Here is an 18,490-nt window from a genome sequence, read left to right as displayed (position 1 = left end):
TGGAAGGATCAGGTCATGCGATTTCGTATTTAGTTGCATGGAAGGGGATATTAACATTGATCCGGAGAAAATCTCGTAATGACCTAATCACTTTCGCTCTTCCGTTCTGTGAGTGGTTGTTAATAAGATGAATATTTCGAGATTAAGCGAATCATTGCAAAACTGAAAAGAAATTGGAAACGTCGAAGAAGAACTGTTCTTAATCATGCAACTAAAATGGATTTTTGGATGCAGTGAATTATCATCTGAGATTTGAAGTATTAATGTTTTTTTTTTTTTTTTTTTTTTTTACCAATGTTTTTTGTTTAATCATAATGTGCATTCATGCCAGATCTGTATTGAAACAGAATTAGCAGAAATTCTCAATAATTCAGTTAAGTATTTTAGATTACTTTCGAATAGTACAGCAGAAGTATTTGTTGAAATCTACTCTTAAAGTGCGTTCCATTTAGTCATACGTGTAAATATGCATTTACTGTGATTTTAGTGAAGCAAACTAATAAACTGGTTTTCCGGTGTACTGAAGGAGATTAATCCAGGAGATGTCGACGCGATTGGTCTTTTATTATTATTATTATTATTATTATTATTATTATTATTATTATTATTATTATTATTATATTCACAAGGTGAATCATGTTCATATGGAACAAGCCCACAGGGGCCATTACAGTATATTGTTTATATAATGGGTGAATGAAAAGAAAAACACTAAGCCATTTTTAATAAGATTAAATATACATATATACATGAATCCATACTTACGGCTAGCAACTTCATCCCAAAGACTTACTGAGACATACATGTATATATATATATATATATATATATATATATATATATATATATATATATATATATATATATATATATATATTTATATATATATATATATATATATATATATATATATATATATATATATATATATATATATATATATATATATATATATATATATATATATATATATATATATATATATATATATATATATATATTTGCACATACATCTATACACACACACACACACACACATATATATATATATATATATATATATATATATATATATATATATATATATATATATATATATATATATATATATATATATATATCGTTTAATATCCAGTTCACTGCACCTCGGCAATAGCTTACACTCAAGGGGAATTATAAGTGATAAATGCTTAGTCACCAGTGGGATTCGGGCTGCTTCCTGGTTTAGAAAAAGACGAAAATATATATATATATATATATATATATATATATATATATATATATATATATATATATACATATATATATATATATATATATATATATATATATACTGTATATACATATATATATATATATATATATATATATATATATATATATATATATATATATATATATATATATACAGTATATATATATATATAAACATATATGTATGTGTGTGTGTGTATGTGTGTGTGTGTGTGTGTGTGTGTGTGTGTATCAAGTCTTCTATATACTTTGTACCGTTCAAAAGCTAAAGTACGAAGGAAGTCATTAAACAAAGGACTGTAATGTTTTCCATCTCGTTATTGACACTTTGAACATTCATAAACTGTATAAATAGTTGTATGTTGTTAGATAGATTAGGTACATTTTGTTTCAACATGAGATGATCGTTATTGAAGATTATGTTGGCCTTATGTCAACACAGACTCTTGCTCCCACAACAATCCGTAGACATAACCGTATCTTTTAGAAATATGATCTGATATGTGATCTGATAAGGAAAGAAGACACAGTTGAAGATTATCTCAGACATCTGAACACATCGTTTTAATATACTGTGCACGCTACTAGTTTGCATCCATTTTTATCCACAAGCATTCCCTGCCATTATTCCTTAACTGAAGACTATCATGTAACCGAAGCTAGCTAGAATACACACCACGTGTTTGCAAATCGACGGGCGATTTTTTTTTCTTTTCCTTTGTCATTGATTGGACATATGGTCCTCCTCCTCCTCCCCCCGGAAGCGGCAGCTGCCGTTGGCTGCATCGTGACGTGATGTATTCGTAGTATGATGAGCGAGGATGCCGTTGGGGGGGGGGGGGAGCAGGGAGATCGAACTCGGGTTAGTTAGGGTGACGTTTATAAGGTACAGGAGTTAGGACAGGGTTGCCTGTGAGTTTTCCGTGTGTGGTGGGGGGGCGGGGGAGTTAGAATGGGGATGGGGTGGGGTGTGGGTAGGGGTTTCTGTAAGGGGAATACCATAGTTTTATCAGCCGTGGCATGAGAGGTGAGCAATGTGGGATGGTTTTTTGTTAAGTAGTAGGAAGGGGTGGGAGGAATCCAGGTGTGTTTGTTGTTAGAGAGAGAGAGAGAGAGAAAGAGAGAGAGAGAGAGAATAGGAATGTAAATGTTTCACAATGATGTACTATCTTAATAGAAAAGCTGATCTATAACTTGAAATCTGTCCTTATTTATTTAACTTAGGTTCCATCACATCTAGCGAGAATGTTAATCGTTTTGAAGTACGAATTCTAAAAGATTTCACGTTAATATTATTATCATACCCTTTTTTTTTTAATTAAGGTTTTCCATTGTATGTTATAAATTATCAACCCTCTTGCAATGAAAATAATCGAAAGAAATCTGCGATTTCGGCAGGAAAATGTAGAAGACTGAAGACTTTCTGTCATGAATAAGTAAGCTGAGATGCTAGGAATAAGCTCCGTAAGGTTCTCATTTATTTTTCATCTTACATAAGTGCTCCTTCCTCACATATGTCATGCGGTCAGAAAATATATAAGACCACCTAAGCTAAGCTCCCGACGAATGTAAAAATCTCATTTATTTTTTTTCCCCCAATTTTTACATCTTCAAACCCTCTTATGCAGGCAGAAATTTATTATCGATTTTCTTGAAATATTTAGTAGGTATAAAATAAAAAAAAAAATAATTGAATTACTAATAAAATGTTTAACATATTAGTCAAAGGAACTATAGAAGTAAGGTTACGATTCTTGCTTATGAAAAATTTAATAGAGGCTCATATTTATACTGAAAAGTGGGCCTGATCTAAAAACTTGTATATAAGTCTGTATAGAAAGAGAGGATTAGTATTGCTAATACTAATACTAATTAATATTCCGTGACATCTAAAGCCCAGAGAATGACGGGACGCAATGTGATCGGTTTCTATTTTGCATTTACTAATGTTACCGATTCTTTGAGTGTATGTTAATAGGAATCATTAAACTGCAGGTTTTAATAATGCAGGTTTTCGTTTGGGAGCTCATAGAGAGCTGATAAAATAAGCATTGCCAGCATCAGGGTTAGAAATGATTTGAAAAATACCATCGCCTTTCTTTTGGTTCCAAGGGATTTTTCCAGGCTACTCAGTATTTTCTGGTAGTTTTAAGTACAGCTTCCAGTTCTCTTTTCTCTTTCATCCGTAGAGAGAAAAGCGTTTGAACTCATAGCAGATGACTCAAGTCTTGGAGAGCAGTCATTATCTATTAGTGCAAAATAAACGGATAAAGAAAGAATTCTGTTTTTTTTTTTTATATAACGGTTTCAGATTGTCCTTATTGATTACGGTTAGAAAACTATACAAAATCAATAACAAACAAGTAAAAAAGCGCCGAAGTTTCTTCGACGCAAACGAGTTTTCTGTACAGCCGCTACAGTGTATAATCAAGGCCACCGAAAATAGATCTATCTTTTGGTGATCTCGGGATTATGTTAACCACGTTCCGTTGGTGGCCTATCCCTTATCGTTGAAATTATGGCTAAATTTAACCTTAAATCAAATAAAAACGACTGAGGCTAGAGGGCTGCAATTTGGTATGTTTGATGATTGTTGGGTGGATGATCAACATACCAATTTGCAGCCCTCTAGCCTCAGTAGTTTTTAAGATCTCAGGGCGAACAGAAAAGTGCGGACAGAAAACAAAAAAGGAATCTACTCCATATGCATCTATATAAAAAGTTAACTGGTGCTCTATTCCAAAGTTTTTCTTAAAAACCAATATTATGGAGTATTTATTTTTTCCTCGACAGACTGGTTTGTACGGCGCCGACGCTAAAAGATTTCTTGAATGCTGAGGGTGGCAGTAATTCTTCGAAATATCACAGTTTCTTTGTCGACGAGTTGAAGAGGGTAAGTACTGTGTTACTTACAGAATAATAGTAGACGACATTGCCAACATTACGGTCAAAGACGTTTGATAATTGGCGCTGGCACATATACCAGCAAACGCTCATAAACATACTTATAAATGTTTCAATAGATAAACAGAATATATCACCCCGCGGTAGTCTACTTCATGAGTACGTATGTGATTAAAAGTACCCTATCTATAGTTTAATCTCTGTTGTCAATGATCGCTGATTTTCATATACGTTTATTGGAAGCCCTTTCTACTCCTTACAAGTGAGTATCGCAGTTACATTCGTAATATTGGTTTCCAAATTCCAAAATAAAGCCATTTTTAGCTTTATTGTGTTTAGGAGGAAAGCATTTTTCGTGGAATGAATTGTATATTTACTCAGCAATATCAGCCTTATTAGATTATTATTCGAAGAAGTACAAGTGATATTAGGAAAATGATCTTTAATAAAACTCCGACATAGCCATTGGTACGCAAAAACACGGCATAAAACTAGAACGGGTAAGCAGGTAGCTTGTGATACATAACAGCTTATGAACAGATATTGACATTCCTACCAAGTCCATAGTCCTCTTCGCTGGGTCTCTCGCCTCGTCTCGATCTGTAATACGCAGAAGACTCACTGACCGAGAAGCTACGTTGTTTATCGCGGGTTTCCGTGAATACTTTCCTTTTACATTACACGCTTACCGTTTTTTCTTTCGCCTTTTATTGCTTTGTCAGTCGACTAACTTCGTTGTGCGCCCGCTGCTACGGCGGCTGTTCGCATTAACAGCCGTTTTTATCCCGCTGTTAAATGGGGTCCGGATAGATACCTAGAGGGTGTATAAATCAGCTCCCCCACACCTCTCCCAGCAATTTAATCCCCCAATCTAGTCTTGGAGAGCTTTCTGTGCCCACCCATCCACCCCCCCCCTCCCACCCCGCCTACTTCCTCTCTCTTTCTTCTCCTCCTTTCCCTCCTTCCTTCCTACCTTGCTTCCTTCCTCCCCTGAATCCTCTTCGGGGACATCAGGTGGGGCGAGTTATGGGACAGTTAAGACGTTGAAGATGCGCCTGGGAGGATATATAAACGGAATGGAGAAGGCCAGGGGAAGAGGAGGATGCAGTGGCTTACGGAAGGAGAGGAGTGATGCTAAGAAGGACGGATTATTTGCCGAAAAAAAAAAAAAAAAGATACTCGAGCGGCGAGAGGAATGAGACATCGACTGGAGCAGGATCCAGAGACCCTGGACTGGAAGGTGCTCGGGATACGGAGAGAAGAGGCTATGATGGAGGAACAGGAGAGAAGGAATGAATGAAGGAACCTGGTCAGAAGAGTGACACGTGCGTTGGTGCATCAGAAAAGGGTGAGGAGAGTCAAAAGAGAGTGCGGGAGAGGTGGGAAATAACATCTATAGTAACTTGTGAAAGGGAAATGAGAGAATAAAGAAGAATGAGAATGTTCTACGTCTGTGGAACGTAGCGAGTAAACGCATAACGCTCTAAGGTCCTTTCGTCTCAAGTTGATCCTCATTCAGAACTACGAGAGAGAGAGAGAGAGAGAGAGAGAGAGAGAGAGAGAGAGAGAGAGAGAGAGAGAGAGAGAGAGAAAACACAACGGATCAAAAAGAGGAAAATAATGAGAGAAGATAAAAAAGAGTAAAGAGAGAGAGAGAGAACACAACGGATCAAAAGAGAGGGAAATAGTGAGAGAAGATAAAAAGTAGAGAGAGAGAGAGAGAGAGAGAGAGAGAGAGAGAGAGAGAGAGAGAGAGAGAGAACACGACGGATCAAAAGAAAGGAAAATAACGGAAGAAGATAAAAAGAGAGACAGAGAGGAAGCGAAAAAAAAGGCGAAGAGGGTGGAAACTGAATAAGCGACGTCTTAACCACATTACATATTCAGATTGCAATCAGCGCAGAGCAGATTTCAGACTTCCGGCGAAGCGTTATGAATACAAATCTTTAATAGGAAGATAAGAGAGGGGGCGGAAATGGACAACGACAGTAATTAAGAAAGGCGGGGATGATTAGAGAAGAATGGCGGGAAAAAAGCGCGAAGGGGAACAATAAGATAAATAGGATAAAAGGATTTGGAAGGACAGGGGTGGGCCACGGAAGTGACATGAGAACATTAGAGTAAAAGGATATTAGAGTAAATCGCGGGAGGAAGGAAGGAAGGAAGGAACGAGAAGAGGAGATGGAGCAATACCGGTTATATTAATGATGTTCATAACATTAATAAGAAGGAGATTGAAAGGTAATAATAATAATAATAATAATAATAATAATAATAATAATAATAATAATATTGACACTGAAATCTGAATTAATGAGAACAATGCAGTTGATGGTAAACACTATTATATAGTAAATAAATATTATGATAAATAAAAAAGAAAGATGGCTACAGTAATTAAAAGATGGCGTTATTGTCTTATATGATGATATATTTATTCATTCGTTTATTCATCCCTTAAGCTTTTATATACATACTCATTCATTTATTAATTCAGCTTGCTTTCGTTATCATGATAAAGGCACGACGTAAAAATGAAACAAAAACTGAATGAAATAAAAGAATGAGAGATCTTTTTGTTACACACACACTAACCCCAGAAACAAGGTCAATTTATATTTAAGGCAACATGGCGAGAAAAGAAACCACTTATAACAGTTTCATAACGAATGACAGTGGCTTCAGTTGCTATGCATAAAATAATACTGATATTGCAAGATTAGCCAAGGTGACTTTCTCGCATTACAGGACGAAAATCGTGGACAAAAATAAAAATAAATAAAAAAAATATAGAAGGAAGTTGAGATTCAATGGATGGGCGTGATGGGTTTTCAAGGGAAGTATAGGTGGCAATAAATATGCAGCGTGTTCAGCCGACCAGAAATCCTATTATATTATGGGAGCACATGGGAGTCAGTCTCTCTCTCTCTCTCTCTCTCTCTCTCTCTCTCTCTCTCTCTCTCTCTCTCTCTCTCTCTCTCAATTTCTTGATGATATGCACCTAAGGGAAACTGCAATGACACACAAAATATGCATTACAGTTATTTCCTGTATGTGCAAGAATATTACATAAATACAACTTTTATATAATTTTATACCTGTATAGACTAAGATGGTCACGAGTTTGTTTATGGAATATCTAGTAAATGCATATAAATACGTTCATTATGGTTTTTATGCATACATACATACACGCATGTGCATGCATTGTATAATTATGAAAGCACATATTCATTAACATCGTCTAAACTTGTACCAATATCTGTGTTTATTTGCCCTGAAATATTCATCTGTATGGTACGAATAACGTGTTGGATCTCGCACCTACACTCATACATACCTACGTACGTACGTACACACATACATACTGAAGTATCGCATTTTATGTATAAATGGCCCCAGAGAGTAGCATCTGTAAACACACGAGTATCTGTTTCCATTATGGCTCTGTAAATTTGCCGAATGCAGAAGGGTCCAGAATAAGGTAGTGTCATTAGGATAAACAGAAGGGCAGTAAAGGGACACACACACACGGAGAGAGAGAGAGAGAGAGAGAGAGAGAGAGAGAGAGAGAGAGAGAGAGAGACGAACAGGCAGTTACCGTGATACTAATCAGATAACAGCTGACTCATTCGCCTGTTGGGGGGGAGGTCATACACGCATTCACGCACACGCACACACACACACTCACACACTCACGCTCATACACACGCACACAAACTCAAACATTGACCGATGGCTGATGATTCATGGGTCATCCCCATATGCTTAGTTTCCATAAGAGTTACTCACTGTCTAGGGTTTTATCTTTCGGTGGGCTTAAACTGACTCACCGTCGCCAATAAGATGATTTTCATTCACGCCCCAGTTTTCAAAAGGTGTCTGTCTCTGCCTTTCGACTTATTCCTTGCTTATCTTAACCCTCATGTGAGAGTTAATATTAACCATGTTTATTATCATGATCTGTACGAGTACTATAATACGTAGGTATTGTAATTAAGACTGTTATTCGTGGTAGTAGTATCATCATGGTTAATAACCATAGCAGTTGTAACAACAGGAGCAGTAACATAATAATAATAATAATGAACTAATCACTGTTTCCTCGTCGTTAATTTCTTGCTATTTTCTCTTTTCCGTTTTTTATTACAAAACATGATTTTATCTCAGCCTTCTTCTCCAACAAGTTCCTCCTCTTGTCTGTCATACGTCATCATAGTTATGATTATCACCGTAATGATGTTCGGAGCTAACACACTCGAGATTATCATTACCATATGGCCTCAGACTTATCTCTTTTTGATCGCTTTGATTCATTTATACGCTCTTTATAATAACTATCTTATCTTTAATAAACGTTATCTTCTTCATCTCCCTTATTATGTCCATTTCATCCTTTAATTATCATCACTGATTTTTTAAAAATTCTGTTATCATTTACCCCACGAGTTCTTCCTCCTACCATTACGGGGTTCTCGTACGAGCAAGAGCCCGTGCTGACACAATGTTAGCTTAATCTAACAACAACAATAACAGCCTTCCCATTATCCTTACCCAATTTTCCCTCCTCTTTCTCTTCATCATCATCATCCTCATCGTTATGTCTAGTTCATTCATCCTTGAAAATCCAGAAGTGGACTTCGAAAACTTGACGGTCCTCTTGAGGATATCCTACTAAATGTGGAAATCACCAATCTCTGCTTCGACTCTTTTGAGCTTGGTAGCCTTTTTTTTTCCTTTTTTTTTTTTTTAGCAAAGAGGGTATTTATTGCGTCTAGACCATAGTTGTTGTAACGTCAGTTCGTGATACTGAAGCAATTCGCCATCTGTTCTTGGACGGGCATAATCGGATATAGAGATCTTTATGAAATTATATATTCCATACTTAAAACTGTTTATCATTTTTGTCCTGAAAAATATTAAGATTGTTTGTTTGTATGTTTGAGGTTTTTACTCTCCATCTATACATCTTCACAAACTATTTTCTTGTTTTAGGTTTCTATCGTACACACATCCAACTTCACTACTACTTTCTTAGAGCTAGTTACTGCCAGTGCTTGAACCATTTGCAGTGTCTAGGGCCAAAATCTCCTGAAGGAGACTGTGGATATATTTATATTCTTTCTTCCCTTTAGTTTATCTGCAGGTTCCTTCGATCCCTACCTTACTTTTGGTCTTCAAGATGCCTCTAATTTTGCAATGTATTGTTGCTCGATGGGTAGGATTTGTAAAGCTGTTTCCTATGGGTCTGAAAAGGTTGGAAAGGGTCATGGGTAGGCTAATACATATTTACGGGCTGCTCTATGAGCAAGAGCCCGTGCTGGCATAAAGCCAGCTTAATCATTAACAACAATAATACATATTCCAGTTGGTTTCTGAAATCTAACATACATTATCCAAGAGTAAAACATGAAAATTAGTCGAAGTAACCAAACGCTAACGCCAAATTTTAATGACTGCAATGTTTGTTGATTTTTGAGCCGTTGACTATTGAAATAATTTTTGCTTAACTTTTCACTATTTTTCCCTTGCTAACATAAACATTAACTCAAGATTTACAGGAATAATAAAAGATACACTTCCAAAACTTCCATCAAACGCTCGAGAGACGGAATTAAATATTCTGGGGAGGAAAATATACGGCGTAGGGGAACTGAATCACACGAATTTTCTGATATTCAACGACAGCTTTCACAGCGTATGATTTACGATGGGTCTCCGCCGGACGTTATTTCGATGCTAGGTCTGATATGCGTCTTTTCGATGATAATCTTTGCATCAGCATGGCGAGACCGCCCCACTTGTACTGTGTCCGGAATATTTGCGTTTTCGAAGTGCGTCCTCACTCCATCTGACATGTCGTGTCAATGACCTGAAACTGGACTTATTAACTGGATGAAAAGTTAGAATGCAGTGGGCATTAAAATGTGAATAAAGTAATTAAGAAATTGCTTCGAAGTGCGTCTTCACTGGATCTGACAGGTCATGTCAATGACCTGAAACTGAACTTCTTAACTGGATGAAAAGTTAGAATGCAGTGGGCATTAAAATATGAAAAGAACAGAGAAATTAATCGTAAGCTAAATGGATGGCAAAAGTATCTATAACAACTCAGTCTAACTACATCAATATTAATAATGTTAACAATAATAATGTTGATAATACATACTATAACAATGTTCTGGGGGAAAGTGGGCAAGACTGATAAACCGAGTTTTATAAGTACTTAGCAATTTGCAAGTAACTGTTGGTAATCTAATTTCCTGCATAAGGGGCAAAGTTGCTTGTATTTATATTGCAGTGTTGGCAGGAGAGAACCCTTTAAGCGCGTTTCCAGATTCTTTATTAACATATCTTTAGATACGGACAAGGAATTTGTTTTTCTTATTTCCATGCTGTTTCTGTAAGCATGCGTATATATATGTATATATATATATATATATATATATATATATATATATATATATATATATATATATATATACATATATATATATATATATATATATATATATATATATATATATTATATTTATATTTATATGAAGTATTACCTGTTGTATTTTTCATACAAAATAAAACTTCCAGAAGAGAGCGTAAAATTTTAAAATAATGTAGCTAAAATGCGTAACCCAAAATTACTATTACTCTTAGAGTTATCTTCTTTACTTCCATCAAGCGTCAGACCATAAAGATTCATTTTCTATGCCCCTTATTCGACAAGCCTTTAGAATAATGACACTTGGAATTGATAAAACATTACTCAAAACGCAAACATATAAGTCCTTTAATTTTGATAATGCAGTTTCTTGTATAAATTTTCCCCGTGAATTGAAAGCAGCAGCAATCATTGATTAAAATAAACTCCAAAAAAAGTTACCTGATTTCAAAACGCTTTTCAACAGAGAAATGTCTTCAAGAATGGCTCAGCGCGATGTTTATATTGTAAATACTCGCATATAAATGAGAATTCAATTGCCTGTCAGGGTATTCTGTCTGGGAGTTCGGTTAGTGAATAGAAAGAGCTTCTTGAAAATCCCTCTTCTATCACTGTATAGATTACGTGCTCATAGACGCGCGAGCGTTTAGACACATGCGCACACACATACATACACACACAAACATACACACACACACATCCACGCATTGACGAGTGTGCGTCTCATGAATCTTTCTTCAACATCCAATTGGCCTCATATCGAACGCAACACGTGCCTTCCCCATCAAATACAATTCCATTGCTAATGCAGTTCATCTGTGAAGCAATTAGAAAATTTCGTAATAACTAACCCCTCCCCCCAACTCAAACTGGTTACCCACAAGGAGACACCTGGCGGATGACGTCACGCCTCAAACATGTGATAATGACGTCATAGAGGGGGTGGTCACGTGACTGGACCTTACGCTACGAAGCAGATGCCATGCGGGTCATGAATACGATGGCTTGTGATTTCCGGCGCCGAATTGTAACTTTTCCCTTCAAAATTGAAGTTCACTGATGATCAGTAATTACCCCGAATGGTAAGGATACGGCCATAATGACGACCATAATCAATGTAATTGAGTGCTAATGACTTTTCGGCCTCATATGATCATGCAATCCATTTTACAACCTCTGCTCACACGGTAATTACGGTGTTCTGAAATTAACCACTGGCCGACACACTTCATTTTTCTTACAATGGCAGGGGATTCAGAACTCTGAATCTACCAGGGAATGAATTTCAGTCAGTAGAATTTCAGTTCGATCACCCTACATAAAGTAAAAGTTATATCAGTCCTCTGACCACATACGCGCCCAAGCTTACTTCCTAATATTACCGGAATTTCACGTTTATAATGTCTAAAGGTTAAAAATAAATTGTAAGCAAAAATCAAAAATCCAGTTATGTATAGGGGCAATTCTGTATTCATCAAAATACGAAAATGATAAAAATGGGAGCTGAGGAGGACCGCTGTGCAAATGGTCGAAAGCTCCCATTTTTAATCATTTTTCCCCGTAGGGAAGTAGTGCCGTCAGTGCACTTCATGAGGCGCACTGTAGGCATTACTTGAGGTTCTTTGCAGCGTCCCTTCGGCCCTTGCCGCAACCCCTTTCATTCCTTTCACTGTACCTCCGTTCCTATTCTCTTTCTTCCATCTTACTTTCCACCCTCGCCTAACAATTGATTTATATTGTAACTGAGAGGTTTTCCTCCTGTTACACCTTTCAGACCTTTTTACTGTAAGGTTCCGTTTCAGCCCTGAATGACCTTATAGGTCACGGCACTTGTCCTTTGGCCTAAATTCTATTTTCCATTCTATTCTACTTTGAGTCATTTTTGTATTTTGATAGATACAGAACTGCCCATATACATAACTGAGGATTTTCACCTATTATTTCCGGTATACTGACGTGCAACTATTTTATTCCCAAAAATATATTGCTGCATTTTCTGCATATTTTATGCTACTGGTAACTGCTATGTACGACAATAGATGTATTGTGGACATGTAAAGAAAGAACAGGCGATCAGTATTCATTCACCTCTTCAGTTTCCCGTTGAATGTACCTGATAATCTTGACCGAATATTTGAATCATTTTGAAGAAAGAAAATTAATTTTAAGTCAAGCGTTGAGTCTTTACCAGTTTAAGAATAAATGACCACATGAAAAAGTAAAAATATGAATAAATTTTGATGTTAGTCAAGAGTAGAATAAATAAAAATATAGACTAAAATTAATTTTTTTCTTAATATTTTTCATATAATTCTAATGAAAATTGAGCGACCTCTATATATATATATATATATATATATATATATATATATATATATATATATATATATATATATATATCTATATCTATATGTATATATATATATATATATATATATATATATATATATATATATATATATATATATAATTATATATATATATATATATATATATATATATATATATATATATATATACAGTATGTATACTGTATATATATATATATACACACACACACACACACACATACATATATATATATATATATATATATATATATATATATATATATATATATATATATATATATATATATATATATATATATATATGACAGTATGTATACTGTATATATATATATATATATATATCATTTACACACACACACACATATATATATATATATATATATATATATATATATATATATATATATATATATATATATATATATATATATATATATATATATATATATATATATATATATATATATATAAATTCTATGTGTGTATGTGTGTCTGCGATTTTGCATGTGCGAGTGAATAGCTGTCATTACAATAATGTCATCCTACATAAAAAGCGGTTAGTTATAGCTACTGTAGTACCGTTCTGTAATGAACTACTCTTGATTACACCCACTCAATGTCAGGGTCGAAGGCCTGATAACTCGGAGGCTACTTGATGGGAGAAAGTTTTGGAACTCGTCCTCCACATTATCCCATAACCGTATCCGAACTGGATCCATTATGGTCCTTATCTGATTATTGAGTTTCTCTCTCTTAACATTACTGATGTTACGGTCATCGCGAAATTCCATATTCGATTTGGCCCCGTGGGGGGTTGGGTGCACTTCACGCGGTGCACTGTAGGCACTACTTAAGGTTCTTGGCAGCGTCCCTTCGGCGCCTAGCTGCAACCCCTTTCATTTCTTTTGTTGTACCTCCATTCATATTCTCTTTCTTCCATCTTGTTAACCACCTTCTCCTAACAATTGATTCAGAGTGCAACTGCGAGGTTTTCCTCCTGTCACACCTTTCAAACCTACCTATTCCCAGTTTCCCTGTCAACGATGAATTACCTCATAGGTTCCAGCGCTTAGCCTTTTGGCCTAAATTCTATATTTCTTTCTTCTTCCATATTCGATTTGGCGTCTTATTGAATGATTTTTTTTTTTTTGAAAGACGAATCTTGTTTTCTAATGTCATTATGATTCAGAAGATGAACCCTATTCCATATGACTAGGGATCATCTTCTGAATAATAATAATAATAATAATAATAATAATAATAATAATAATAATAATAATAATAATAATAATAATACCTTTTAAATTTCATTATTTAAAAACTATTTTTATATCTACTCATGTGAGGCATTCCCGTTCATGGAGGAGTAGCGAAGAACTATGTTGTCTTTATTTTCTCTTGGTTTTTTCACACCACAGTAAATCTGAATATCGGTGGATATTCAAGATGTTAATCATCAATAAGTTCATAATTACCTGCATCTGGGATTGGGAACTCAATTAGAGGCGCTCGAACGCTCAGCAGGTGAGCGGCAAATGTTAAATAAGGAAAAATATGCAATTTAAATAATAAACAGCTGAATCTAGGAAAAATCTATCAGGTGGGGAGAATGATTATTATTTTTAGTTTTCTGTAAAGGAAAAATATTGTGCCGGCTTTGTCTGTCAGTCCGCACGTTTTCTGTCCGCCCTCAGATCTTAAAAATCACTGAGGCTAGAGGGCTGCAAATTGGCATGTTGATTATCCACCCTCCAAGTATCAAACATACCAAATTGCAGCCCTCTAGCCTTAGTCGTTTTTATTTTATTTAAGGTTAAAGTTAGCCATAATTGTGCGTCTGACAACGATATAGGACAGGCCACCACAGGGCCGTGGTTATAGTTTCATAGGCCGCGGCTTATACAGCACTGTACCGAGACCACCGAAAGATAGATTTATTTTCGGTGGCCTTGATTATACGCCGTACAGAAAGCTCGATTACGCCGAAGAAACTTCGGCGCATTTTTTCTTGTTTAATAACAATTTCAGTGGATATAAATATTTTCTTTTATTATTACAAATGCACTTCATATGGAAGAATACTTTCTCTTGTGTTTACTTACTTGGGGATAATAATTTGGACGTGGAAAATGCTGCTGAATAAATAAAAAGTGTTTTATTCATAAGTCAATGCATGACTGAATTGGAAAAATTCTGTGGATGGCTATGTTGAAAGAAATGACTCACTCTCCCATCAAAAGCCGTTCTACGCCTAAGAGGGATTTGTGTTAATCTGTTTGCTTAAGAAACATGTCGTGGATGTTTACTTGTTTATTTTCAGTGCAAGACAAGGCTTAGCAAAGAAAGGACTTGTTTGTTTGCTGTGCGCGTTGTATCCCAGCTATAAAAAATGATTTATTTGTTATGTTGGGTAAATCATATGCATGATTATTCTTAGATGTCTTTTCTTTCAATATTCTTCAAATGGTGCGCCTATTTTTAAAACTGACGTCAATATTTGTAATATTATTCATGGGTTACCTTCAATAGTACATTTTTACGTCCTTTGGTTCGGAAACATGCTGGAGAGAGAGAGAGAGAGAGAGAGAGAGAGAGAGAGAGAGAGAGAGAGAGAGAGAGAGAGAGAGAGAGAGTAGTATTCATTCATTTTAAAGAGATCTCGTGGTGACGTGGGTTATATAATTTTCAAAGTAACTTTATTTTTTAAAATTGAAATTGAATTTTATTTTATCTCTAAATATAGTGATGCCATTCGATTATATTTATTTTCCGTATTCTAAAAAGCTCGTTTACTTGATTTTCCTCCTTTTTAGTTTTCTGTAAAAGAAAACTATTGTGCCGGCTTTGTTTGTCCGTCCGCACTTTATTCTGACCGCACTTTTTTCTGTCCTCAGTTTTTCTGTCCTCACTTTTCCTGTCCGCCCTCAGATCTTAAAAAAACTACTGAGGCTAGAGGGCTGCAAATTGGTATGTTGATCATCCACCCTCCAATCATCAAACATACCAAATTGCAGCCCTCTAGTCTCAGTAGTTTTTATTTTATTTAAGGTTAAAGTTAACCATAATCGTGTTTCTGGCAACGATATAGGATAGGCCACCATCGGGCCGTGGTTAAAGTTTCATGGGTCGCGGCTCATACAGCACTATACCGAAACCACAGAAAGATAGATCTATTTTCGCTGGCCTCGATTATACGTTGTAGCGGCTGTACAGAAAACTCAATTGCGCCGAAGAAACTTCGGCGCAATTTTTACTTGTTTCTCTTTGTTCTCGCGTTTATCAAGCCTTACCTTTATTTCCCAAGCCTGAGAAAGTCTTGCACTTATCCCAACCCCCCGTGAGAACTGACCGTTAAAACGGAATCCCAGTTCTCTCCACTTACGTAACTGTCATTAATATTGTCTCCATGTGAGGAAAGGAATCCTACTAGTCTCTTCATTCCTTTGTTGATGCGAGCCTTTAATAAGAACTGGCGCAAGACCGCAGCAATTTCTTTTGATTAATGGCGAGGCCGGATGGACCAGAAGATGACCTACCATCAACTATAATATAATGGGGATATATAAATGAAAGTCAACGTTTGCTTACTCGATCTTAATCTCCGACTTTCTCCAGTTCCCTCCTCCCCCCACCCCTGCCAATCCCCATTTCTTCACCTTGTTCTCTTTACCCACCCAGATGCCCCATTGTTTATTTTTTCCGTTTATTTTGAAAGGACTTGTTCTTGAACTGACGGACTGATGTACATAGCACCTTCGTTTGGAATAATTTGAAATGTGAGTGTAGGCCTTTTTTGTTGGCAGTTTTATGTGGTTCGTTTTTATTTGCCGCAACTTTCTCTCTCTCTCCCTCTCTCTCTTATGCAATATGAGAATGACACAACATTCTATGGTTTAGCTCTCAACAATTCCTTACCCGATTACGTTTCTTATATACGTTTAAAATGAAATTATCTTCACATTACATATTTATTTCTGGTATCTTCTTGTAATAGTAGATTTTGTTGCTGCGTCTCTGTGATAGTTACAGATGCGAAATAACATTTTCCAAGTGTTATTCTGCACAAAGACTAGGCACAAAACGAACTAAAGATATAAAACTATATTCACCGCCACTCTGTATACAAAAAAAAAACCTTTCCCCAAGGATTAATTCAATCACCACACCGAAAAAAAGAAGAAACAAAAATATCCTTTCATTCCAAATTCGGTTAGGAGGACATGACTGTCACCTTGATTACACAACCAGGAGGAGGAAAAGGAGGACTCTGAGGGAGATAGAGAGCGAACTAGAAGAGCCAGAGAGGAGGAGGAGGAGGAGGAGGAGGAGGAGGAGAAGGATGAGGAAGAAGAGGAGGAGGAGGAGGGGGAGGAGGAGGAGAGATAGAAGAAGCAGGAGGAGGAGGAGAAGAGATAGAAGAAACAGGAGGGGCGTAGGTGGGAGGAGGAGGAGGAGGAGGAGAGATAGAAGAAGCAGGAAGGGCGGAAGAGGAGAAGAGATAGAAGAAGCAGGAGGGACGTAGGTGGGGGGGAGGAGGAGGAGGAGAGGTAGAAGAAGAAGGAGGGACGTAGGTGGGGGGAGGAGGAGGAGGAGGAGGAGGAAGAGGAGGAGAGAGAGAGATAGAAGAAGCAGGAAGGAGGTAGGTGGAGGAGGAGGAGGAGGAAGAGGAGAGAGATAGAAGAAGCAGGAAGGACGGAGGAGGAAGAGGAGGAGGAGCGGGGGAGGGGGAGGAGGAGAGGTAGAAGAAGCAGGAGGGACGTAAGTGGGGGAAGAGGAGGAGGAGGAGAGAGTTAGAAGAAGCAGGAAGGGGGCGGAGGAGGAGGAGGAGGAGTGGGGGAGGAGGAGGGGGAGGAGAGGTAGAAGAAGCAGGAAGGACGTAGGTGGAGGAGGAGAAGGAGGAGGAGGAGGAGAGGTAGAAGAAGCAGGAGGGACGTAGGTGGGCAGAACCTGTTCTTGGGAAGTGTGCGGAATGACAAATGAAGTCGTCGTCTCCTTAAGGTTTTCAGATAAAAGCATTACATTATTACATATTCCGGAGACTTAACGAAGGGTCGCCCGCCACCTTGAGATTAATCGGGAATCCTGGAAAAGGTCCTAATGTCATATTCCGAGACTGATTAAGAGAGAGAGAGAGAGAGAGAGAGAGAGAGAGAGAGAAAGAGAGAGAGAGAGGTACTTTTCTGATGGCCTGGGTTTTATAGAAGTGTGCCGTGAGTGTGCTTTAGTTAAGGTCAGGACAATTGAGTTCAGTCACTGCGATCCTTAATCCGCATTATAAATTGGTTTGATACAGTACGCGAGATCCATTTGACAGATCAACACTAGCGTTCTAGCGTATACATCCATGATAGAAACCTTTCAATACACCAATTTTCTTCCATGGAGATTGTCAGATTTCAATCTGACTTTCCATTCGTAGTAAGCAGAAATATTTACGGACGTTGATGATCGTACCATAACCAAAACCTCAAAAAATGAAACTAAACGTGAAATGGTATTTATGCCTCGAATCCATTCGAACAATCTGTAAATAATGAATTGC

At 36.7% G+C, this 18,490-nt stretch overlaps 1 protein-coding gene across 1 annotated transcript in view; it reads right to left on the bottom strand.

Annotated features, from left to right (window-relative positions):
• Positions 1 to 17,236: 17,236 nt before the first annotated feature.
• Positions 17,237 to 18,490, bottom strand: part of LOC136844179 (uncharacterized) — a 2,526-nt gene continuing 1,272 nt past the window's right edge. Inside the window, exon 2 of the mRNA XM_067113196.1 lies at positions 17,237 to 17,940. Within this exon, the coding sequence (XP_066969297.1) occupies positions 17,237 to 17,940 (704 nt within the window). The remainder of the gene's footprint in view (positions 17,941 to 18,490) is intronic.

Source organism: Macrobrachium rosenbergii, chromosome 12 (genome assembly GCF_040412425.1).
Source record: "Macrobrachium rosenbergii isolate ZJJX-2024 chromosome 12, ASM4041242v1, whole genome shotgun sequence".
NCBI classification, from domain to species: Eukaryota; Metazoa; Arthropoda; class Malacostraca; order Decapoda; family Palaemonidae; genus Macrobrachium; species Macrobrachium rosenbergii.
This window is presented reverse-complemented; position numbering and strand designations above follow the sequence as displayed.